The sequence below is a fragment of the Pelodiscus sinensis genome, chromosome 1, assembly GCF_049634645.1.
Source record: "Pelodiscus sinensis isolate JC-2024 chromosome 1, ASM4963464v1, whole genome shotgun sequence".
NCBI classification, from domain to species: domain Eukaryota; kingdom Metazoa; phylum Chordata; order Testudines; family Trionychidae; genus Pelodiscus; species Pelodiscus sinensis.
The window spans coordinates 96,759,313-96,784,213 of NC_134711.1; the positions used below are offsets into that span (position 1 = coordinate 96,759,313).

At 46.7% G+C, this 24,901-nt stretch overlaps 1 protein-coding gene across 2 annotated transcripts in view; it reads right to left on the bottom strand.

The window, feature by feature from the left end:
- The window catches only part of RFX4 (regulatory factor X4), a 150,867-nt gene extending 127,452 nt beyond the window's left edge, over positions 1-23,415 (bottom strand). For both annotated transcript variants that reach the window (XM_006137987.3, XM_006137986.3), the window contains exon 1: positions 23,229-23,415. In XM_006137987.3, the coding sequence (XP_006138049.1) occupies positions 23,229-23,271 (43 nt within the window). In that variant the 5' untranslated portion in view covers positions 23,272-23,415. The remainder of the gene's footprint in view (positions 1-23,228) is intronic.
- Between the last annotated feature and the right edge of the window lie 1,486 nt (positions 23,416-24,901).

Consider the following 24,901-nt stretch of genomic DNA (forward strand, 5'->3'; position numbering starts at 1 on the left):
ATCTACAGTTATAGTTTTACACATGCTCTTCCAGCTGGTTAGCCACTCGACTACAGGTTGCCGCAGCTTCATGTTGTACCCTCCCTATGTCTCTATTTCCTTGGAGTCCTACAGCACCTTAGGGCATATCCACACTAGGAAATTATTCAAAATAATTTATTTCCAAATAATAACTCCCAAAATAACTATTTTGAAATAGCATGTCCACACTACAGGGAAGCGTCAAAATTAGTCTGAGGCAGGCTCCCTTAATGTGGACTCGCTACCTCAACTTAGAGCCCCAGGAAGCACTGGGGAGTAATTACTTTGAATGACTCTGGGGAGTAGTTATTTCAAAATAGTGGTAGTGTGGATGCTGCACAATACTGCTATTTCAAAATAACTTTCGAAATAAGTATTATTCCTTGGGGGAAGCAGGAGTTATTATTTAGATGTAACAGGTTTGGTAGTATGGACGCTCTGCTTGTTATTTTGAAATAACTTCCTTGTGAAGAGCAAGGCTTAGATCAGGGCTACTCAACTTTGCAAGCCATGGGGGCCATAATGATATTCACAACACATGCCGAGGGCCGCAACTTACGTGTGGTTGCACATATGTGCAAATATATATGCAAATATACACAAATAGCTTCTTTCACACTGACGGGCATGAATACAAAGATTAAGGCAATACTACACAACACACAGCCCACATTTAAGTCAATTCTGCTGATGTTATTAAAATCAAATATTTACCTAATTTCCACTCTTATGACAGTGCTTTTAATGAGCAATTACAGTCCAGGAATTTAACTACTAAAACGCATATCAACAGAAGACCATTATATTGACTTGCCATTGTGGAGCGTGTTCCCAGTGGAAGCCATATTCAAAGGATCCCACCCATGGGCCGCATGTAAAGCCCCATGTAAACCCAAACCACATCGCAGGCCACAAAGAAATGGACCCCGGGATGCATGTTGAATAGCCCTGGCTTAGGTTACGTCTACACTCCATCCCTCTGTCGGTAGAGGGATGTAAATGAGGCATTTTGAAAGTGCAAATGAAGTGGGGATTTAAATATCCCATGCTTCATTTGCATAATCGCATCATGGCGCTCTTTCGAACAAGCGCCATTTCTAAAGTAAAACCGCGGTCTAGACGCGGTTCTTTTGAAAATGGCAGTCTTTTTCGAAAGATTCTGTACATTCAAAAAATGAGGAATACAGGATCCTTCGAAAAAGCCTGCGGTTTTCCACAGGACAGTGTCTAGACCGCGGTTTTACTTTTGAAATGGCGCTTGTTCAAAAGAGCGCCATGACACGATTATGCAAATGAAGCATGCGATATTTAAATCCCTGCTTCATTTGCCCTTCCGAAGTGCCTCATTTACATCTCTCTGCCTACAGAGGGATGTAGTCTAGACGTAGCCTTAGAGACTAACAGATTTATTAGGGCATAAGTACTAGCATAACAATCAATCAAATTAGGACTGAATAAGGATTTAAATTGGCTCTCTCACTAAAAAGGCAATTTCCCCTCTCTCAGTATTCACATCCCCCCATCAGCTGCTGTGAGTGAGCCATGCACACCATGACTGAATTGGCCTTATTAACACTAGTCCTATATTTGATTCTTTTGTTATACTAGAACCGGCTTACTACATATATATATATATATATATATACACACACCTGCCCCTATAATTTCCACTCCAATTCATCTGATGAAGTGGGTTTTACCCAGGAAAGCTCATGCCCTAAAAACTCTGTGGGTGCATCTAGACTGGCAAGATCTGCTTTTGCACAAAATCTTGCCACCTGTCTACACTGGCCACGAGTATTTGCGCAAGAACACCAACTTTGTACTGTACAAAATCAGTGGTTCTTGTGTAAATACTCCGATGCTCCCACTCAGGGACAAGCCCTCTTGCGCAAGTATTCTTGTGCAAGAGGGCCAGTGTAGACAGCCAAGTTAATTTATTGCGCAAGAAAGCCCGATGGCTAAAATGGCCATTGGAGCTTTCTTGTGCAAGAGAGCATCTACACTGGCACTGATGCTTTTGTGCAAAAGCAAATCTTTTGCGCAAAGGCACATGCCAGTATAGACGCTCTCTTGCACAAATACTTTTAACGGAAAAACTTTTCCGTTAAAAATATTTGCACAAAATCATGCCAGTCTAGACGCAGCCTGTGAGTCTCTCAGGTACTACAGGACTCCTCGTTTTTGCAGAGACAAACTGACACGGTTACCCCTCTGAGTCTATTCCATTGTGCATTCCTGAAAGTGATATGTTGTGGTATAGCCTCCATTCTCTTATTTATGCCCATATTTGCACGTACCATCTTTCCTTACTCAAATGCTTTGCAGGTTCTATACACAGAGGCAACACATTTACCGTTAGGCAGCAAAGCACCTAACAAGCAGCAGATCAGTATTTTCTCATTTCTAGAATGTATTCCCTTTGCAGATGATGATCAAGGATTTTTCCACCCGTACCTGCTAGGCAGCTAAAGCAAGCAAACACTGTGGAAATGCATGGCTATTGTTTCTGATGTGTTTCTATCCTCTTTTAGGAAATCTTTTCCTCTTTCTATCACCCCCACAATAATCATACATCAGAACACCTTTAGCCCACAGCCTTAAAATCTTACAGTAGGACCTTGATAATGAATCTGTACTTTACCCAGTCATGAGCCACAAGACTGCACTATTTCCTGGCTTTTCCTGAAGAAAAGATCCTGCTAAAGTTTTGCTGCAGGTAGATCCACTGTCTAACAGCCAAATGCCTGGCATCTGGTGTTCTGACCACACCCTGAAATCTGGCCTTTCCCTCCTGCTCCTTCAGTGCTGTAGGGCAGAGGGGTAAGCTCTCTGCAGTGAAAAGGAACCAGATATTCAGGGTTACAGCAGTGAGGCCTGGGAATAGGGTTGCCAGCTTTGGCTGGATGTATTCCAGGAGGTATCATCCTATGGCATCATCTTTAATTAAAGATTCATTTAATTCCTGGAGGCTCCAGGACAATCCTGAAGGGCTGGCAGCCCTATCAGAAAGGCCTCTCAGAATGGCTGCCCCACCCTCTTTGTGGGGGGGAGGGCTCTGGAGAGAGCAGCCTTTGCTGCTTTAATGCACCTGATGGCATTGCCCAGCAGCTGGGGTTAAAGAAAACATAGCTGCCACTGGCTCTGAGGGGAGAGATTGATCCACTGCTCTTCCCTTGCTCTTTATCCTTCTAAGGAGAACTGTGTGAGTCATCTGAACAGAGAGCTGGCAACAGCCAACTGTATTTCTCTTCAGGACCTGGGCTGGGACTTGGGGGCAAAGCTTTTCTAGGTTTTCTATGATGGCATTTTTTCTTGTCAATATCTTTAAACCAACTGAGCCCACTGTTCTTGATTAATAGCACAATTTACATAGTCTCATTTAGAAGGCTGGTAAAATACATTACAAACTATAGTATCTTCCCACTTCTTAATACAGTCATCTATGGGATAAGACACAGCTGCTAATTAACAATGTACTACAACATTAAACCATTTAGTGTTAAATCCCCCCCACACAACACTATTTGCAGCTGCCTGGGTTCTCCCCTGTGGTCTCACATTCAAGTATTTATCAAACCTCCTCCAGTTGAAAAAAGTATTTGATCTGTTCAACAGTAGAAAATAGAGGAAACTAGACCTGAGTCCCAACGTTGTGGAGATTATTGGCAAATTTACCAAATAACAGAGCAAACTACAGAGAATGGCTGAAAAAAAGGCCTGCTTCTTTAAATGAGGTGGCTAGTAGGATGAGCTGAGTGATGTAAATCTGGCTGTTGCAGTCAGTGCTAATTGGTGCTGTCAGACATTCACACAGGCATTTCCTGTGCACCTGGTTCAAGATTTCCAAAACTGTGTCCCTAAAATAAGTCTCCTAAAACCATATTTAGCACCTATAATCAGTGAGTTTTGCAGCTGTGATTTGCTGTAGTTTTGCTTGAAGTCAGCTGGGCTCTTCCAATGTGGATCTAATTCGGGCATCAAAATGCAGATTTGCAAGTAAGGGCAAAATATGGTTTACATTGTTTTTTAGAGACCAGCTGACAAGTAGTTTTGGCCCCAAATTAAATGTGGAAGAAACTGTTGTTTTTTTTAAATTCTCATAAAACCTAACATCCAACACTAATAAGAATTTTTTCAAGCATTTCGTAAAAGTACAAGCATTTTTTGCAGAAATGTAAATATTGCTGCCAAAGACTTGTAGACTCCAAATATTGCACTAATAAAAATAAAAAGAGAGCAAGAAATTGACTAGAACCAAAAGGGAAGCTAATTAGACTTGTTTCCCATCTGAGCAATAAAATAAAATAAAAAACAAACTAAAAAGTGACAAGTAAATTTGATCTTTAAACTCTTTCAAATCTTAATAAAAGAGGCCCTGACCCTACAAAAACCACCATATGGGCAGACTCTTAAATTTGTACAGACCCCCTACAGATTTCAACAGGGCTCCACGCAGGTTGTTTTTGCAAGACTGAGGCCTAAGTATTCTGTGAGCTTGAGGTCTACTTATTAGTTGGTTAGTTTAACTAAGTACATTCCCCACAATAATAATGTAGGTATGAGCGCCATTAAACAACCAAAGCACATATGTTTATTGCTGGAATAGAGACAATGGCAGCTCCTCTCCTATTGCTAGGGGAGTTTCACTTTCTACCTTCTGCAGGAAGAGCACACACCTGTCCACCCCAACTGTACTCTAAGAATTATATCCCAAGGTACAAGTCCTTCCCACACTGCAGGAGTCAAACCTTTTATGTTGTCTGTATGTAACCAGTAAAATTTAATGCAGTCACCTCATGGAGACTCTCTACAACAGTGGTCTCCAATCTTTTTAAGCATGAAATCATTTTTTGAACCCTAGTCAATCCAGGATCTACTTCAAACCCAAATACCCCTGCCCCACCCCTTTGCCAAGGCCCCACCCTCCTTACTCTGTGAAGATGGGGTATAGGAGAGGAGGACAGAGTGATATCAGCGCCCCCCCCCCCCCCCGCCTCTGTCTCCCCCACCCTGCACAACAAGCAGGAGGCTTCCAGGGAGCAGCTCTGAGGCTCTGGTCAGGAGCAGCAGGGCAGTAGGGAGAGAGGTGGCTGAAATGCCGGCCTTTGATAGCCTCCCAGCCAAACCAGTCAAGATCACTTGTCAGAGGCTCCAAGATCTACCATTAGATCCCAATCTACTAGTTGGTAACCACTGCTCTACAGTGACTCAGTAAAGTAACTTTGTTTGGCCTGGTCTTCACTTAGACACTGTGGAGATCAATTTCCCAGGGATCGACTTTGTGGGTCTAAATTGACCCCTGCTCACTCTCCCATTGACTGATATGCCATAGCAGAATAGGGGAATAAGGGAAGTCGACAGGAGATTTTCTCCCGTTAACCCCCCGCAGTGGGGACTCTATGGTATGTCAAACTAAGGTACATCAATGCCAGCTACGCTATTCACATAGCTGGAGTTGAGTATCTTAATTCAACTTTGCCACTAAGTGTAGAGCTGGCCTCACACTATTAGTAAAGAACACAAGTAAAATACATTTTTAATACATTTTTTGAGATGACAGTGCCTCTTTAAATATATCAGGGACTAAAAGTGGTCTGCCAATAATCTTGTCATTTTGTATGGTGCATTTTGCAAGCTTTAGTATATTTTTCTATGTATGTGAAGACAGGCACATTATAAATATACCATTTTTGTATGACAGAAAGAAGTAGATTCTTGAAACAAAGATATTTTTTCATTCCTGATTTTCTTGCTTGATTACATAAGAACAGGATAGATAACTGCAGAGTGCTTTCATAAAGGCAATTTGAAGGTGTTTCTTCAAAGTAATAAGCATTTCCTAGTCTAAATGAAATTTGCCATGGCATATATAAATAAACAGAGAGACTGAAGACTAATGTATATATTAGCCCAAAATATTTGTATTATTGTGTCTAGTGTAAGCACATTCAAATGTTTTCTATGTGGATATTTTAATCTTTTAATTTTAGCTTAAAAGAAAAGAAAGAACCTACAAAAATAAAATGGGCTCCCACTCTGCTGAAAGGTAAATTTTTATTTTTTTTAAAGCTGTTACACATTTACTTCCTACTTCTCTTTCTTTTTTGCCCCAGTCCTGCGAAGACGTGTGAATCTCCTCAACTTGAACATGTAAATAGTCTCATTGAATTCAGTGGGACTCATCTCCTCACAGATAGGTTGGACCTTTATAATCTGGACTTCCCTTGTCTCTCAGGTTGGAGCACTCTGTGAAAAGCCAAGGGCCCTGCGCTCAGCAGCTCCCCCCCTACACACACACGCTCCCTCCCAGCATGTCTGGAGTGCTGCAAATAGCACATCTGAAGCATTCAAGCTCAGGGAGGAAGAGGGAGAAGTGGGGAGAGAGGGGACTCTTGAGGGAAGAGGCAGGGTGGCTGCAGAGCTCCACAGCCAGTGACCAGGGCGCAGCCCCATGCAGCCTGGGACCAGCAACCAGGAATGTAGCCTGACAGCTGGTGTCGCGGGCTGGGAGCACAGCCCAGCAGCCACCAGGCTTGGTGTGCTCCCATGGGACTTTGCTCCTTTCCCCCCACGTCCCCCCCAGTCCCCCGCTGCAGTGCTCCCAACCCACCCTGCCTTTCTCCCCTGGCCAGTTCCTGCTCCAGCTGTGCCAGCCCCTCTGCTGTGGCCAGAGAGGAGCCCACAGGGAGCGCAGAAGGGCCAGCATTGACCTCCCCCTGGTCTGGAAAATTCCCTGGTTTGTGACCAGTCAGATCCCAAGAGTGCCAGACAAAGGAGGTACAACCTGTATTTAACAATGGGAAAATTCATGTGTTTAAAGTTAAATATGTGACTATGACTTTGCAGGGCTGGTGCCTTTTTCTGCCTTCTTATCTCTCGCTTATTCCCTTACCTTAAACTCAGTAAAGCTCTTCTCTGTAGAGCAACAAGCATGTTTTCATTTACGTTGTGTTTCTAAACTGAACTGGGAAAGAGGGACTGAGATTTCCCAAAGGAAACCCAAATATATGGATGCTTGGACAGATTAGATTTGTACAGATTGGACCTCTCTTGTCTGGCACCCTCAGCACCTGACCATCCCAGGTGAGGGAATTTTCCAGACAAGGGGAGGTCCCCTGATACCAGCCCCTCAGCCCGCTGCCCCTCCCCACTGCCGGCTCCTTTAGCATAGTAGGGCTGTCTGCAGGTCAGCCCCAGCTCCGCTGCCAGCCAGCGAGGCAGCTCCAGCCCCACTGCCAAACAGCAGGTTGTCCAATTGGGCTGCTGCAGCCCCAGCCCTGCAGCCATGCAGCACGTGACCCCAACTATGCTAATTCTGCTGGCTGCTGTGGCCGGCTTCCTCTCCCAGGATGCCGTGGCTGCAATCCTGGCCCCGATGCCAGGCAGCAGGCAGCTCAATCAGGCTTCTGCTGCTGCTTCCACCTGGGCTGCTGCAGTGTCTCCCCCACCTCCCCACACACACCTCTCAGGCTGACGTGGCCCAGCCAGACTTCCCCTCTTGGGCTGCTGTGGCCTAGAACACGCTGCCGGGTGGAAGACAGCCCTGATCTCTCTCCTCCCAGGTTTCTGTGGCCCTACTGCTAGTAGACTGGCAGGGTTGCACCGGGCTCTGAGCTGCTGGCCTCCCTTCCCTGGGGTTCTCTCATCCACGAACATCCGTGGTCGTGCCAGACCATCGATCTTGCCAGACAAGAGAATCCCAGATTTGGGAGGTGCATCCTGTATTGGTAAATGTCATTAACTGTACACGTATAACTCCAATGAAAAAAATGTTTTCATTGATAATGAAATTTACAAATAGTCAAAGTAGAAAAATGTTGCTTGAGAACTTAGTGTGGTTTCACTTACAGATATTTACTTTGTCTTTGGATGTGCTGCTGACAATTTGGCTACGTCTACATTGGCCCCTATTCCGTAATAGGAATGCTAATGTAGCACTTGGGAATAGGCAAATCCGCGGGGGATTTAAATATCCCCCGTGGGATTTGCATTTTCATGGCTGCCGCTTTTTTCCAGCTTGTAGATAAGCTGGAGAAAAGCGCCAGTCTGGACGCGATCCTCCAGAAAATAAGCTCTTTTCCGGAGGATCTCTTATTCCCACTTTCAAGGGATAAGTGGGAATAAGAGATCCTCCGGAAAAGAGCTTATTTTCCGGAGGATCGCGTCCAGACTGGCGCTTTTCTCCGGCTTATCTACAAGCCGGAAAAAAGCGGCAGCCATGAAAATGCAAATCCGCGGGGGATGTACACAGTTCATCAGGGTTAACCTCTGGCAGGATGTGAGATGGTTTGTTTACCCGAGTGTCCGCAGGCATGGATCCCCAAAGCTTCCAGTTGCCACAGCTCCTGTTGGTCAGGAATGGTGAACCACAGCCACTGGGAGATGCGAGTGGCTGTGCCTGTGGACACTCAGGTAAACAAACCGGCTGTGTCTAGACTGGCCCCTTCTTCGGAAGAGGCATGCTAATTTCTAACTTTGGAATAGGGAAATCCGTGGGGGATTTAAATATCCCCCGCGGGATTTAAATAAAAATGTCCGCCGCTTTTTTTCCGGCTTGGGGAAAAGCCGGAAAAGAGCGTCCAGAGTGGCGCGATCCTCCGGAATAAAGCCCTTTTCCGGAGGATCTCTTATTCCTACCTGAAGGGCTCTATTCCAAAGTTAGAAATTAGCATGCCTCTTCCGAAGAAGGGGCCAGTCTAGACGTAGCCACCATGTTGCAGTTCACCAGTGGCCAACCCTGACGAAGTGCATATTGCTGGCACAAGGGAGGTTCCCCACCCTTATCCTATGTGAACTGACTTGGTGATCATACAAGTGCGGAACCCAACTGGTTATACCTTTCCAGCAGGATTGTGAACCTGTTCCTAGATGGTAAGTGTCGAAATCAGGAAAAGGTGTGACTCTAGGCATCTGTGGTGTCCGTCTCTGGAGAAACACTACTGACTGTATGGTTCATGGAGACAGACCTCACTTTTCAGCTCTAAAGGTAGAACCATAGAACACTAAAACTGGAAGGGACCTCGAGAAGTCATTGAGTCCAGTGCCCTGCTCTCATGGCAAGACCCATTACTGTCTAGACCATCCCTGATAGACATTTATCTAACCTACTCTTAAATATCTCCAGAGATTCCACAACCTCCCTAGGCAACTTATTCTAGTGTTTAACTACCCTGACAGTTAGGAACTTTTTCCTAATGTCCAACCTAAATCTCCTTTGCTGCGGTTTAAGCCCATTGCTTCTTGTTCTATCCTTAGAGGCCAGGAAGAAGAATTTTTCTCCCTCCTCCTTCTGACACCCTTTTAGATACCTGAAAACCGCTATCATGTCCCCTCTCAGTCTTCTCCTTTCCAAATTAAACAAGCTCAATTCTTTCAGAATTCCTTCATAGGTCATATTCTCTAGACCTTTAATCATTCTTGTTGTTCTTCTCTGGACCTTCTCCAATTTCTCCACATCTTTCTTGAAATGTGGTGCTCAGAACTGGACATAATCCTCCAACTGAGGCCTAATCAGCACGGAGTAGAACAGAAGAATGACTTCTACTCAGGTTTAGCACCCTTTCTCCTGATACTTTATGCATAGAGGTAGGGGGATGGGCGACAGAACATCTTTCTTCCCCCCCCCCCCCTTCTCCTATTTAGTTTGAGTATCCTTATCCTCTAATCATAACTCCGGTCATCTGAAGAAGTAGGCTGTGCCCACGAAAGCTCATGATACCATCTACGTGTTTTGTTAGTCTATAAAGTGCTACCAGACCATTTGCTTGCTGTTTTTTTCTCATGTCTTGCTCACAACACACCTGTTAATTAATCCCAGAATCATGTTTGCTTTTTTTGCAACAGCGTCATACTGTTGACTCATGTTTAGCTTGTGGTCCACTATAACCCCTATATCCCTTTCTTCTGTACTCCTTCCTAGACAGTCGCTTCCCATTCTGTATGTGTGAGAGTGATTGTTTCTTCCTAAGTGGAGTACTTTGCATTTGTCCTTATTAAACTTCATCCTGTTTACCACAGACCATTTCTCCAATTTGTCCAGATCATCTTGAATTATGACCCTATCCTCCAAAGTAGTTGCAACCTCTTCCAGCTTGGTATCAAACTTAATAAGTGTACTCTCTATGCCAATAGCTAAATCGTTGATGAAGATGTTGAACAGCAACATCTTTGTTTGTTTGTGTGTTTGTGTGTTTGTTCATGCATGCATGCAACAGGGGGTGAAGAAAACCCTCTTGCTGGGGCCAGAACGTAACTGGTTTATAGTTATTTCCTGAGCATGCAAACAGATGGAACAATGGAGCAAACCTATCCCTAGCATCACTCCCCTGACTTTATCAGTTACCCCTGGATTGAAGCTGACCCAATAGCTATAAAAGACTTGTTTAGTTTATCACAAGGGTGCTGACTGTGTAGCCTCACGGCAACTGTTTTAAACTGATAATAGTTAACTGTTTTAGTGCTAATCAATTGAGCATTAACATCTAGCTGTGCTTATCCATGGTAGCATGGAAATTAGCATGGAAACGATCTGGCAAGTTTAACCACTTTTGGGGGCCCTGCTAATGTTGTTTCCTACTGAGCATTCTCTAGGGCTATATCTACACTCACGGCTTCTTGAGCGAAAAATATGAAAATGAGGCTAAGCGTGGAATATCGCCAAGCCTCATTTGCATACCTAATGAGCTGCCATTTTTGCAGAAGAGGCTCTTGCGCCAGAAGGAGCTGTCTATACTGCCCCTTCTTGCACAAAAAAAACTCTCTTACACAATGCCGTTATTCCTGAAAATAATCAGTGTAGCAGCATTGTGCAAGAGGGTTTTTCTTGCGCAAGAAGGTGCAGTGTAGACAGCTCCTTCTGGCGCAATAGCCTCTTCTGCAAACATGGCAGCTCATTAGGTATGCAAATGAGGCTCGGCAATATTCCACGCTTAGCCTCATTTGCATATTTCTTGCACAAGAAACTGCGAGTGAAGATATAGTCCAGAGCTTTTTCTAGTCCAGTTTTAAATGTTCCATTCTTTCCCAGGAGATGTTATTATTAACTCTAATAGGAATTGTATCACCAACCTAATGTTTCTTTTTCTTAAATTCATCCTGTTACTCCTAGTTGTTATACCAGGGCTTGGAGTGAGCATTACAGGAAGAGAGTCGCCATGGGAAGGGGAAAGAGAAAAGGGAAGAGGGGCACCATCCAGGGCTACGTCTACATTGGCCAGTCTTGTGCAAGAACATATGCAAATGAGGTGCGGTGATTTGCATACTTGATGAGCTGCCATTTTGCACAATGGACTTTTGTGCAAGAAGGAGCAGTCTATACTGCTCTTTCTTGTGCAAAACCCCTCTCTTGTGCAAGAGCCATTCTGCCGCTTATTTTCAGGCAGAACAGCTCTTGCGCAAGAGGAAGTTTTTGCACAAGAAAGAGCAGTGTAGTCTACTGCTTGCTCAAAAGCCCCTTGCGCAAAATGGCGACTCATTAAGTGTGCAAATGAGGTGCGGCCATATTTATCGCCGCGCCTCATTTGCATATGTTCTTGCGCAAGACTGTCCAGTGTAGACATAGCCTATGTGTATGTCTATACTACAGAATTTTGTCAGAAAAATGGCCGTTTTTCTGACAAAACTTGAGGAGCGTCCACACTGCAATTGCGTTCTTCCACAAGTAAATCGAAAGAACAGAGTGGTTTTTCTGGCATTGGTAATCCTCATTCTACAAGGAAGAAGTCTTTTTGTGAAAGAGCTCTTTTGCAAAAAGGAGTGTGTGGATGGGGAAGAGGGATTTCTTTTGGAAGAAAAGGAAAGAGGAAAAAGTACAGATTCCCTGGCGGCCATTCCGTCCATAGCAATCACAGCTTACATGTGAGATAGCGTCCCGGCGGTCTGGATGCTATCTTTTGAAAAAGCAGATCATTTTTTCAATGCACTTTTGCAGTGTGGATGCTCTCTTTCGGAAGAAGTTTTTTCAGAAGATCACTTCCCAAAAAAACCTTCTTCCGAAAGAAGCCTGTAGTCTAGGCATAGCCTATGAGAGGGAAGATGAAATAGCAGAGGAAGGTGGTGAAAGGAGTGTAGAGGAGAGAGCAAACCACAAACCAGGATGGAAGCTTAGCAAGAGGTCTATGAGTCAAGTACCACCAGAACATTCTCCCCTCTGCCCTGTTCAGTTCTTGCTGCCAATAATATAGAAAACTAGTCTAGCAGAGTTGGAACTAGCTCTATAACAGGGTGCACAACAAGTGATTATAAAGCAGCAAGTCATGGACGGGCTATACCAAGCTAGCTATACAGGCACACACCGCTTGCTCTGGCTAGAAAGTGACTCGTGCCTGGCTCTCTCCTTAGCTCCTGTAATACATGCTGTTTAGTTCTAGTTGCCTACACCAAATAACTACATCACCTGAGAGGTACACTAGCATGCACTGTTGGAAGTGTCACTCTCCATGCATTGCTCTTGCCCCAAGCACCCTTGCGGCCAATGGGAGCTACAGGAGTGATGCCTGCCAGCAGTGATGCATGGAGACTCCCCAGTGCACCCCCCTCGCGAGCCACTACTACAGGGGGTGCTCAAGGTAAGCACTGTACCCCCCAACTCCTTCCCAGAGCCTGCACCCTAGACTCCCCCCACTCTCAAACTCCCTCCCAGAGCTCAACGCCTCCCCCCAACTCCCTCTCAAAGCCTTAGGAAGATGGGGGGAGGGACTTGGCCCCATTCTGGGCACCACCAGAATTTCTACAACCCTGCCACCCCTTTTCTTGTCAGAAGCTGGGGTTGTGTGAACAGGGAGTGGATCATTGTTCTGTTCATTCCATCTGGGGCACCTGGCATTGGCCACTGTGGGAAGACAGTATACTGAGCTAGATCAACCTTTGGTCTGACCCAGTGTGGCCGTTTTTAGGTTCTTGTCCCATTTGAGCTTACCAGCTAAATACATTTCTGAGAGATTTCTCAACACCTCTCCACTTGGCCCCTGATACACACAAAACAGAGACCTCCAAAGAACAATGGAGGTACTGACCTAACATAAGAGCCTAACCCTGCAGTACCAATTCGCCCAAAAAGTCTCATTGTCTTCAATGGCAGTTTTGTCCCCCTGATGTCTGCAGGATCGGGCGTAGGTGCTGGAAGTAGTGGCGCAGGGAGTGCTGCCACACACCCAGGCTTGCAGGGGTTTCCATTGTATCCAGAGGTTTCCAGTTTGATTGAATGGCTTTCAGCTCACCCCATTATAAAAACTGTTCCAGCGCCCTTGGGATCGGGTCAGGAACAGAATAAAAGAATCATGAAATCAAAACGCATATCAGTAGCTGACCACTTTAGAATGAATGTCTCGCTTTCTTAATGCTCTGGGTTTAAGTTGGGACTGTTTGTCTGAAAGACACCTGTCTATTCCACTACCCTGGTTCTTCTGTTATTGCTCCTCGCCACACTAAAAGAGCTTTCATTTAGGAAATGTGAGAATTTGTTCATTGTGAACTTTGGTGCGCCAACTGCTGAGAACTGACTATTTCACTCACATCACAAAGACCATTTTAGAAAATAATTACACTTTCCAAACCCCTGCCCCGCACTCCCAGGGAAAGAAACAAGACATTCCTGATCCCAGCATTCTGTCCTTTCTTGGATTAGTTGAGGGCACTTTAAACTGCAAGGGAGTCTTTCTTCAGTTGTTGAAGCCCATGGGCCCCAGCGTCCTGCTGACCCCCTACTTCCATCCCAAGGACAAGTTTATTATAAAGGGGAAAACTTGCCAAAATCATTTAACATGATCAATTACATATACTCAGAGAGTGAAAGCTTGGCCTTGTTTGAAATCACTGTTATTTTCCCTTTGAGTCAGTTTCTACCAGCAGCTGATGTTCTACCCAATGAACACAAATTTCTAATAAACCGGAAAGGGTCAAAGCAACTACCAGTCACACAGGTGACATAGACACACAAAAATTACATATGTATAAGCATTATGGAAACTCATTAAAGGCCTGATGCACCCAAACCATCTATCTGAAGCACTCTCACTGGTTTCAACAGAAATTTTCCACAGAAACACTGGAGGGTCGGGGTGGAAATTGTAGGATCAAGTAGAAAATTATACTCTATGCACACACATTTACACCTGAATCAAATAAGACATACACACACATGTCCATACACATATGTTAATGTTTGAATATGTACATATTAAAAAACATTCCATATGCCCAAATTGGCTTAATCATCAGTACCCTGCTTCCTTACTACTGTGATCTACAGGATCGCTCAGTGGCAAAACCCATTATAACAATCTATCATCCTAACTAGAATGTCAGCAGTTTACTCAGCTGCTGTGCGGTTCAGGCTCCAGCTGTATCAAGCTTGTAGAGCATTCGTTTTCATGTACAGTGGAGTAACAAAGTTCAGCATGGATCCATGAAAATAGACTGGTGGCGGGGAAGTCAGGAAAGTCATTTACTTCTATGTTCATGCAATAGCAAGCTATTTATTTTACTATCACAATGTCAATTACCTCTCAAAGTGCAGACTCTGTCTGGGCTAGGTACATGAAATCCCACCGCTCTTTGAAAGACACTGTTACAGGTCTGATTGTACTGGAACCCACCTCTTTGAGTGTTGAGCTGAAAAGGGATGTGTATTCTGACACCACCCAGAGTTTAGCCATCCCAGGATTGTACTTCAATGCCCTGATTTTGCCAGGGCAGGCTGCAAATGTGGAGCCTGTTCCGCATGATGTTCACCCCAATTCCTCTCTTCCTTCTTTAAAAACAAAACCAAAGGCCTGGTATTTTACAGTCAGACTTCGTTGCCCCACCCAGCCTTTCCCACCGTTCTCCAAACTGCCTTTATTTCTATTGAACCTCTTGCTCCCCAGAGATTGAGTATTCTCCAGGGGGTTAAAATAATAAGGGGGTTTTCGTATCATGCTTCATTATCGTTTAATAATATTGGTATTTAGCACAGAGCCCTTGTATCTCAGCATGAGAGTGTTAAAAATAAAAGAGGCATCATTTCATACACAGATTAAATATTCTACATGAGTCTTTAGTTCAATAGACACGAATTACTGCCGTAAAGCAGTTCTGAACTGTTCTGTATATCAAATGAGACAGGGGTTCACAAGTGCACAATGTCCACTGTAATCAACACTGCAGTCTCACATCCATTGCCAGAGGGTCCATTTCTGAAGCCCCTTCTTCAATGAGAGCTTTGCCCAAGTAAAATCTTCAGGATCTGGTCTCTCACTGTAACTTAAAAATGAAAATTCTCACTCTACTTTTGCAAAATGAGGCACAGCTGTGCCATCTTCCAGGTTATTCGTGTGCCCACTTTTTATTTTTTTTAAAAAAACTATGTATAAACAGTGGGAAAATAGTGCACCTTCACTCCTTTTACATACTCAGCTGAGAAAACAATCACATTTTTTCCCTTGAGTTTTTGGAAATAATTCAATAGCAATTGAAAAAAATGTAAACTTCCCCTCCCCCACAACTAGAACTTTGAAAGTCAACATCCTCCTCCAGCTAAATTTATCCCAAAATCTCAGAAGAGCAGGATTTATTGTAAACACATTGTTACAATGTAAGGGCATGATCCTAAGCACCCTAGCCTGTACTCACTGAGAGGTCCGTCAGCATATCACCCAAAATAATGCCAGCAGCACCATGATAGTAAACAGGAAAAAAACCTTTTGACGTCTTTCACTGGTGCATTTCTATGAAATTGGATAATGCAATTAGCAAGGGTTAGACCATATAGGACTCAATAAAATGTTCTTTGTATATTCACACCTCCTCAACTTCAAGGCACAAAAGAAATGCAGGATCAGCCCCATTAACACTATGTATACCGGAGTATACAATCTAACAACATATTTCAACCACATCATAAGCTATCGATAAAGAAATATAACATACTTTTCAGCCATTATAAATCATATGTTTCCTAGATAACAATGCAAATTGTTTTGGAAACATCTTTTGAAAAGGTAAGTAATTTTCCAGGAAAAAAAAACTAAAAGAAAAACAACACTATTTAAAAATTTTAAAAATCTTGAGACATCTAAGATTAAATACTGTATTAATCTTCATATATTTAAAAATGTTATAATCAATCTCTTTTGCTAGCAAGGATGCTAATATTTGTTAAGATTAAGACTGATTACATTTTTATATCAAATTTCATTAAAACAATCAATATACAAAAGCCTTTATTGCTACTATGAGTGAATGTTTATATTCTAGATTTTTTTTTTCAAAAATGCAAATGAATAAAACAGAATGCTTGTTTCTAAAACATATCAGTTTGTTTTAAACATATGTAGCTATAGCATCATCTTCAGTAATGAGACTATATCCTCAAATTAGACTAAAGCTAAACACTTTCATCATTTTGTGTGATTTAAGCTTTTTAGAGTTCACACTTAAGTGCTTTAAGTGCTCTGTGAAATCAATGGAAGCCTTTTTTATTTTAATGGGCTTTGGATCAAGCCCTAAGTGTCAATTTTATGTCCCACCACCCCAAATAGACCTGAGTCCTCTCCCATTGAAGTAAGTGTAAGTTTTGCCATTGATGTCATTTGGGACAACATTGGGCCCAAAAATTTGTAGCAAAAGTCTATTTTAATTTAAACATATGTTCAGCAGAAACATTCTGCTGCAAAACTATCATCTCCTATCCCTGACATCCTGCAGTACTGGGTATTCTCGGGAGATTTATAATGCCTGGCAGGATGGGAACACTCATGAGGTCTCTAGTTCCCTTCCCAGAAAAGACATGCTGGTCTTCTGGAACCCAAAAGGGTGAGAAGGTTTCAACCTCTGGAACGTGGCTGAAGTTATGAGGTAAAGAGACCGTTCAGGCAAAAAGGAGAGCACACACACACCTGCCTTAAAAATAACTTAACAAACACATCACCGCATCGAAAAAAAGCTGCTGGTTTGAGGGAAAGGGTTACATTCTGACAGGCCAGGGTGAGTGAGAGGAACCATTTAGTGCAGAACAGTGTTTCTTGTGACATCTCTGTTAATGTGAGGCCTGGTTTGTGTCCATGTGACTAAGAAGCATGGAGGTGTGTGCATAGCAATATTAAGATGACATGAGACAATTACTTTACTCCTTTACTACTTTACAATTACAGATCTTTGCCTTGTCCTGAAAATATAAAAGTTAAATTTGCTAGCACCTTTATTCAACAGGTAGTAATTTCAAAGCCCATTCTCTCTCTCTCTCTCTCTCTGCTACCATTTGTTAGGTAGCTCTATGAGGATGATGTCAACCAAAGGTGAGCTGCAAAATCCAGCTGGATTGTGTGAGCTGAGGCAAGGGCATGGGTACGGTACTAATCATTGGGCTGGCCAGGAGAATGCTCTCCGAGGTGGCCGCAAAGCTGATGGTTCTAGATGCACAGTTTGTTTGGACAGGCTTGTTAATGAGTGATTAAGAATGATTTGTTGGAGCTGTTCAGCAGGGTCTCAGCCTCTTCTCTTCGGCATGGTTGTATTTCACCGCAAGCTGCAGGGGCTCCTGCATTGTATGAGGGGGGCAGGCATGCTCCATTGGATCCTTGCTCTCTCTCACACCCCCTTGGTTGGGGGCTTTCTGCTGCTTTCTCGGTGCCCCCTCTCAATCTCACTTTAAAGCACCCAAACCCAACAAGGATATACTATTTTGCTATCCACCCTCCCCGTTGCCCCCCCCCCCCCCAGCTCCCTGCAGTCACCACGGTGATGTCATGGGGGGGGGGGGCTGTGGCTATGGAAACCTGTTGTTAGTCCGCCTTGCAAACGTTGCTTTTCTCTGGGCGCGGGCAGGTGCGAGGCCGCCCTGTGCGTTCCAGGGCTGGGCTCTGCTCTGCGCGCCCAAGTCTCGCCCAAGCCCAGGCGAATTCTACGCGCGGGGGCATCCAGGCCTCCCCCTGCAGCAGCCCTGAGCGCCCAACACTCGCACTGATTTCAGGGGGACTTGCGCGCCCTGCGGAGAATCGCGCCGTGTGCCCGGCCGCAGAGGCTAGCGGGGAAGGAACGCGCCCGTCGAAGCAGCAGGAGCCGGCTTCAGTGGGGTTGCATGGGGCAGGCGTTGGCCCTGCCGTGGGGGAGAGCGCGTCTGCAGATAACCCCCCTCCCACAGAAGCGAGACTGCCCAGCTTCTTCCACCTGAGGAGGAGCTCCGGGGAGCGGGTCTCTCTTGCCAGTGGAAGTCGGGCTAATCAAAGCTTTTGCCCCGCCCCCCTGGTCTTGCTCTGGGCTTTCAGCGAAGCCATCTCCAGAGTGTGCGAGCACCCGCTTGTCTGGGTTCTTACAGGCCTGCCCCTGCCTGAGGCATTGCCTCTGCTGGGACCCGCAGCCCCCGCAAAGCATGGGGGGGGGGGGGAGTAAAGACTGCAGGACTCGGCCTTTCTTGGCTGGGTTAATAAAGCCGGGGGGGGGGGGGGGGAAAGAGACGTGGTGCCCTGTCTCCGCCTGCCTCGTCCATGCCAAGCGAGTGGCCAGAGTGCGGCCACTCCCCCCCCCCCCCACAGTCAGCTCCTCCCTGGCCAGCAGCCGTGGGAACGGCTCCCCCTCTGGCCCCCAGAGAAAGACCCCAGCTCAGGGCCCATGGAGCGCGGGAAGGAAAGGGGCCAGGAGAAGCTAGAGAGGGGAGGAGAGAACTGGCAGGAGCTGGGGGGGGGGGGGGAGTCCGGCTTTGGGAAGGGAGGGGGCATGTGGGTGTAGGGCTGAGGGAGGATCCGGCGGGGGGGGGTTGGTTGGAGGGTGGGGTGGGGCTGGCCAGGAGGCTCCCTTCGCCACCCAGGGCAGACAGGCAATGGTAGCAGGTTGATTGGGTGGGGGCCTGTTATAATGAGTCCGGAGGAGCCCTTGGAGGGGGGCGGGGAGCGCTCTCTGATGATGGCCATAAACCCAGCCCCTCTGTGCCCATCTCCCACGGCTCCTCGCTCTTCCTTTGTACACCTAAAACAAAGGGCAGGACGTGCCGCCGGCCGGCTCGCGAGGCGGCTGCAGGGCCTGGCTTCTTCCACTTGCCTTTAACTTCTGGCAGAAGAAAACAAAATCAATCGCTCGATCCAACTTCTGGGCCCTGGCCCAACGCCGGCGCATCAGCGCCTTTAAGCAGCATCCCCAGCAAGAGTGTATGGGGGAGGGGGTCCCCTTCCAGGGAGAACACCAGCCCATCTTCACCGCCTAGATCAAGGGAGGGGAAGGGCGGGCGCAGTAATAAGCGTCTGTCCCAGGAGAAGAAATCCGGGGGTGTTTCCCCTCCCTGCCTTTCGAGCTCTCTCCACACGCACTCTCCTGTACAGCCTTGTTTGGACAATCGGGAAAAGTTTCAGCTTTCCCGAGCCAGGGCCAGCAGTTCGGTCGCTGCTTCCTCTTGCCTCGTTCAATTAGATGCCAGCTCCGTGCTGCTTATAAGAAGCGATTCTCGTCTTCTCTCTCTTCCCTTCTGTTCCCCATCTCAGCTACAGCGGATTGCTTTAGCAGGACAAAAAAACGAGAAGATGAAGTCTGCCCCGGGCTGTATGGATGCTCCCTTCACTTTCATTGCAACAAAATCTTGCCTTTGATTCTGAGTACTTGTTGCATATGTTGAGGGGGGAGCTTTGTACGCTGTTGTTGTGGGGTTTTTATTAAGTAAAAATTCACAAGACGATGCTGAAGATTTAGTTAAAAGCTGTGGAGCTTTTGTAATGTTTCCAGACTTGTAGCAATCGATTTCTTCGTTAGAGACAAACTCTCCGAATGGATTCTAAAATGATTGGTTTCCCATGCACTCTGTCCCTTCACTGACTAAAACAACGAACAATCCTGAAGTACCTTAGAGGATCGATCTATCTATCTATCTATCTATCTATCTATCTATCTATCTAAAGCTTCCGTGGGCAAAACCCACTTCCTCAGAGGAATGGAGAAAAAACTTTTTTTAAAGTTACAAACTAACAACGGCTACTCCTCTTTCTGAGACCTTCACTGGTTGTTTAGCTAGGTTACATTTAAGCAGATGGCATTCTATTTTAGAAAGCAAACATTAGTAAGTTGATTCCAGTATCTTGCAATTAAAAGTTACAGGGTGGTTGGGTTCCTCCTCCTTCCCCTCCCCCGTTACTTGTTGTTTTGTTTTGTTTTAAACAAAACTGATAAAGCGAAATTAACCCCCCCCCCCTCCCCATGAAGCTATATTTCACCACAACTGCAATAGGAACTTTACATAACAACTGAAACTCAGAAGAAAAGCTAATTGGATTAAGTCCTCTGAAAGGGAGGTTAAGGTGTCTGAATGAGACAACTGCAAAGCTCCACTTTTCTTGCCATCTGGTTAGCAAGACGAAAGTGTTTTCCGATGAATATTATCTTCATCACTCCTGTTGCCATTTATCATAACCCTGACTCATTTAGAGAGCTGCAGCCCAAAGAGGCGGCCGCAGAAATAGAATTCTGACTGTTGGGATTGAAAGTCCCTGTGATCCCCATAGACAGTTACACCGATCAGTAACCAGCAATGCCCATCCATAAAACGGGTTTGAGTCCCTGCCAAGCGAGGCAACTTTATCCCACTGTTTAACGATTCTTCCCTGAAAAGTCTATGCTCTGCCTTAGAGCCAGTGTGACAAACCAGCGAGTGCAACGTTTCAAGATTTCAACACGTTTTCACCCCGAGATCACAAACTCCATTTTTTGTTGTTGTTGTTGTTGTTGTTGTGAAAGGATCACATCTTTGTAAATTCGCCCTAGCCAGCCTCCCCCTCCCCCGGAAAGGGTTTGCGTTCCAGCTGTTGCCTTCAGTTCTCAGAGCAAGCACACAATTAAAACTTCACAACAGCAAAAAGCCTGAGCAGTGACCACACACTCTTCATTTAAAAAAAAACACCAAACACCTCTATGAAAGATTTACATATCTGCCCTTTGCTTAGGGAGTGAATGCGGGAAAGAAGCTCCTCACATTTAGGTGGAGAAGCGTTTTACTCTTTACACTTATACCATCCGTTAGCAGCCTTTTAGATTTTCTTTAGATCTAGGCTCCCTTTCAAAACACAGCATTGACTCTTATACGAACCCGGTGATAACTGGTAGAGAGCTTTTAAAAACAACCAGTAGTCCTGTGTCACCTTAGAGACTAACTACATAACTATATATGACTCACTAGAACTATAACTTGCATCTGAAGAAGTGGGCTGTGCCCACGAAAGCTCATGGTACCATCTACATGTTTTGTTTGAGGTGCTGCAGGACTATTCGTTGTTTTTTTAAGTTTAACTTTAACTATATAACTCTGTGCCCACGAAAGCTCATGATACCATCTACATGTTTCGTTAGTCTATAAAGTGCTACCAGACTGTTTGCTGCTTTTTAAGTTTATCCTGTACAGACTAACTCGGCTACCCCCTGAAGCTTATAACCATCTATCTATAGTATCATGAGCTTTTCATGGGCAAAACCCACTTCTTCCGATGAGCCAAGTGGAGAGAGGGACAAATCCCGAGAGCTGACAGGCTCAGGGGGGTCTGAAGTGGCACAATATTTTCACACACGCACATACCCACAACTTCACTTCTGGAGATTCCTTCTAGAACCAGGGGTAATTAATTAGATCCCCATGCTCTCCCTCTCGCAGAACTGCCTAAAGTTACTGAATTGGCAGAGGGAGATTCTTTGCCTCCGAGGGAAAGACACACACGGGAACAATCGCAGTGGGAAATACAGCGCGGTCAGGGAGAAGCAGCCACATAAAAGAAGTTTTAGTTTTTTTCAGGGTGGATCCTGCAGCTCTTCCTCGGATAAAACTCTCATGCAGTCCCGAGCGCCTAAAGGATTCCAGGATCTGGCCCACAATTCCTCTCGGATCAGTAGTACAGACACGAGCCTGCACCCACTGAAATCTATGACAACTCCCCTCGACAGCACTTTGTAAGAAATGATGAAGGACTGCGCCTCGATGGAAACCTCTGCAAAGGGGGATACAAGCCGCAACCAGGGCAAGCAATCCCTACAGGGACCAGTCCTCCAGTGAAACATGGCAGGGGCTCCAAGAGGGGCTTGTTCGGGAAAGAGGGCTTTGCCTTTCTGGAGAGAGCGAGGCCTCTTTGGGAAGGATGGTTTGGGGGGTTTTGTTTTGTCTTCTCAGACAAATGCAAAGGATCCGGGTGGGTTCAGGGAGCCGCTTGGGAGTGGGACTTGGTTTCCTAAGTCATATGCGTGACGCCGCTGTGACCCGAGTCGCCCTGGGCCCGTGGAGAATAAACCTAGAAGTGTCATGTCTGTGGGTGCAAGATTTCGAACCCGCTTTCCTCGTGGGGAAGGGTGGGAGCCGTGTGAACGGCGCAAAAAGGGGGGCGCCTTCATTTCGGAGGGTCGGGATCTGACAGCCCCGGCGTGGGGGAGGCCTTACAATAACGGAGCTAAGAAGTAACGTAGGCCCGTGAATTTGCTCGGAGCCATCCACACCCTGCCCTGCCACCAACCCTGCCCGCCACGGCCCTCGGACTCCCAACACCGAGCCGGGCCAGCCCCGGAGTGTCGGCGCGCTGCAGCCGAAACAGGAGCCACACACTCCAGCGATGCCCTCTTCTGCCTTTTGCCCCGCGCCCCTTCCCCCTAGCCCGGGCTGTCTCTGCTTGCCGCGGTGCTCGGGAGTTTGGCCCCGCTCCCCCTGGCTCTCCACGCCGGGCTGGAATCAGGAGCCCTTCCCAACTCAGCCCGGCCGCCCCAGCCACGGACTCGCTGTCCAGCCCCGCTCGGAGTCTAGCTGGCCCACCAGCCGCCATTGGGGTGAGGTCAGTAAAATCCCCTTCCTTATCGAGACCGTCATTTGTCGCCCAGGAAAGGCTCCGCTCAAATCTAGCCAGTGCCGAACGCTAAAAGCAGAGAGGGGATTCATTTGCCTGGACCCCGGGGCACGGGGGGGGGGGGGGGGAGGGGGGACATCCAGCCTGCACCGCAGCTGCCAGTGTAAACTCAAGGCTCCAGCCACCCTGGCTATTTTAACACAACTCAGCCCCAAACCCTATACACAAGTTGGGCTCTTGCTGGAGAACTGAACACACACACACGTGTACACACACATGTACGTACACCTACACACAACACACACACGTTGAACTGGAAGCCGGGTAACTTCTTCGCCTGTTGGAGTCTAGTCTATTTCCTCCGTGCTCACTGTCAAGTTGAACAGTCTCCACTTGGCTGCAGTGGGAGGCTGCTGTCTCGAGTGTGGAACTAACCTGTGGAATCCATGTCAGGTTCCTCCAGTAACCCACAATGCATGCTCTTCCCATGGACAGCACGGAAGCCCCAAAGTCCCGGGGTCTGGAGATCCCCTGGCTCAGAGATGCACACAGAGAACGGGGTAGGGGGGTGGGGGAAGAGAGAGAGAGAGAGAGGTGATGGTTGAGGGGGTGGAGGTTAGAGAGAGAGAGAGAGAGAGAGAGAGAGAGAGGGACACTCAGTAATCCAGCAGGGCAAAGCCAGACCCGTCAAAATGTTTGCGGATGTTTCATGGGAAAAAGCATCATTTTATAGGAGCCCTGATGGGAGAAATGTCATTGATAGGCCAGCCAGCCTGATGAATGGCTGCTAGTCAGATGGGGATGTGGCAAGGCTCAATGTGAAGCCCATTGTGATGCTGTTTTGAATAAGAAAAGCTTTCCTCCCAAAAGGGGGGCCTTAGATCTACGCAATCCCAACACTTCGACTTCCCTCCTCTGTTAGAGCATTAGAAACGTTTTTCTGATTTAAAGTTCCAGCGGCCTTTCCACCCTCCCTTCCCCCCCCTCCCCCTTCCCTCCTAGGCTTTGGCTCATTACAGCCTGAGCTCAGATTTGGCTCAGCTCTTCAAACAAGCAGGAGATGTGGGTGCGCGCTCTGGTGTGTGTGTGTGTGTAAAGACCGAATCGATCCCCCCCCCCCCCCCCCACGCCGGATCCTAAGATGCGCTCGTTCGCACACACAGGGAACTGGAGCCCCCCAGCCTTGCAGGAGAAAGTGGCCTGTGAACAGAAGTGATGTTTCAGTTCTGTGCCACTGCCAAGCCCCCCCCCCCACCCCCCATTCCCATGCATTTTTTGCTAGGGCACTGCGCACAGACTGCACGGGCTGCACAGGAGGCTGGGGTGTGTGCAAGTGGTATACACTGGACGGGCAAATGTGGGCGCTTCCCAGCAAGCAGGGAAAGGTTGTGCTCCTCCTTGGCCATGCAACTCCTAATACAAACCCGACCGTTACCTGCCCCTTTTAGGACGACCTCAGAGGGCTGCTAGCCAGGGTGGAAGGGAGCAAGGCTGCAAACAAAGTTGCCTGTTCTGAAGGCGGCTTTAAGAGCTGGAAGGGGAAGTAAAAGTGCAAAGCTCGGGCTCTGATAAAGTGGCTGCTTTAGGGAAGGCAAAGCTGTGATTAGAATATGAATAGAGCTCCAGGAGAGGAAGAGAAAGGGGGATTACAGCTGAATTACTTTGACCATGGACAGAGCCAACGTTTTCTACTCTCTCCCCCACACCCAGACTCCCCCCCTCCCTCCCCGTGGGGGGGAAACAAAACTCAGCCAAACAAGCCGCGAGGCTGCTAAACAGGAAGCCGAACGTTTTCATGGCACCTTCCACTCCGTATTGAAAGGGGGAAGGACACAAAAGCCTTCCTGCTCGCGTGGAGCCAATGCGGAGCGCGAGCTCCCCTGCAAACAGGCTCTGGGCAGAGAAGGGAGATGCTGACGCCCGGGCCCTGTTTTCCCAGGAGACAACTCTTAGGAGCAAGGGGCTCTGGGGGCAAAGGAGTGAGGAGCAAGACCTGGGCTGCGATGAGTTTTTGCGTGGGAAGCCAAGTGGGACCCACGAAGAGGTTGCAAAAGGAGGAAGACTGGAGCAAGGGGGTGATGGATGGAAGAGCCCTGCAGGGGAAGGGG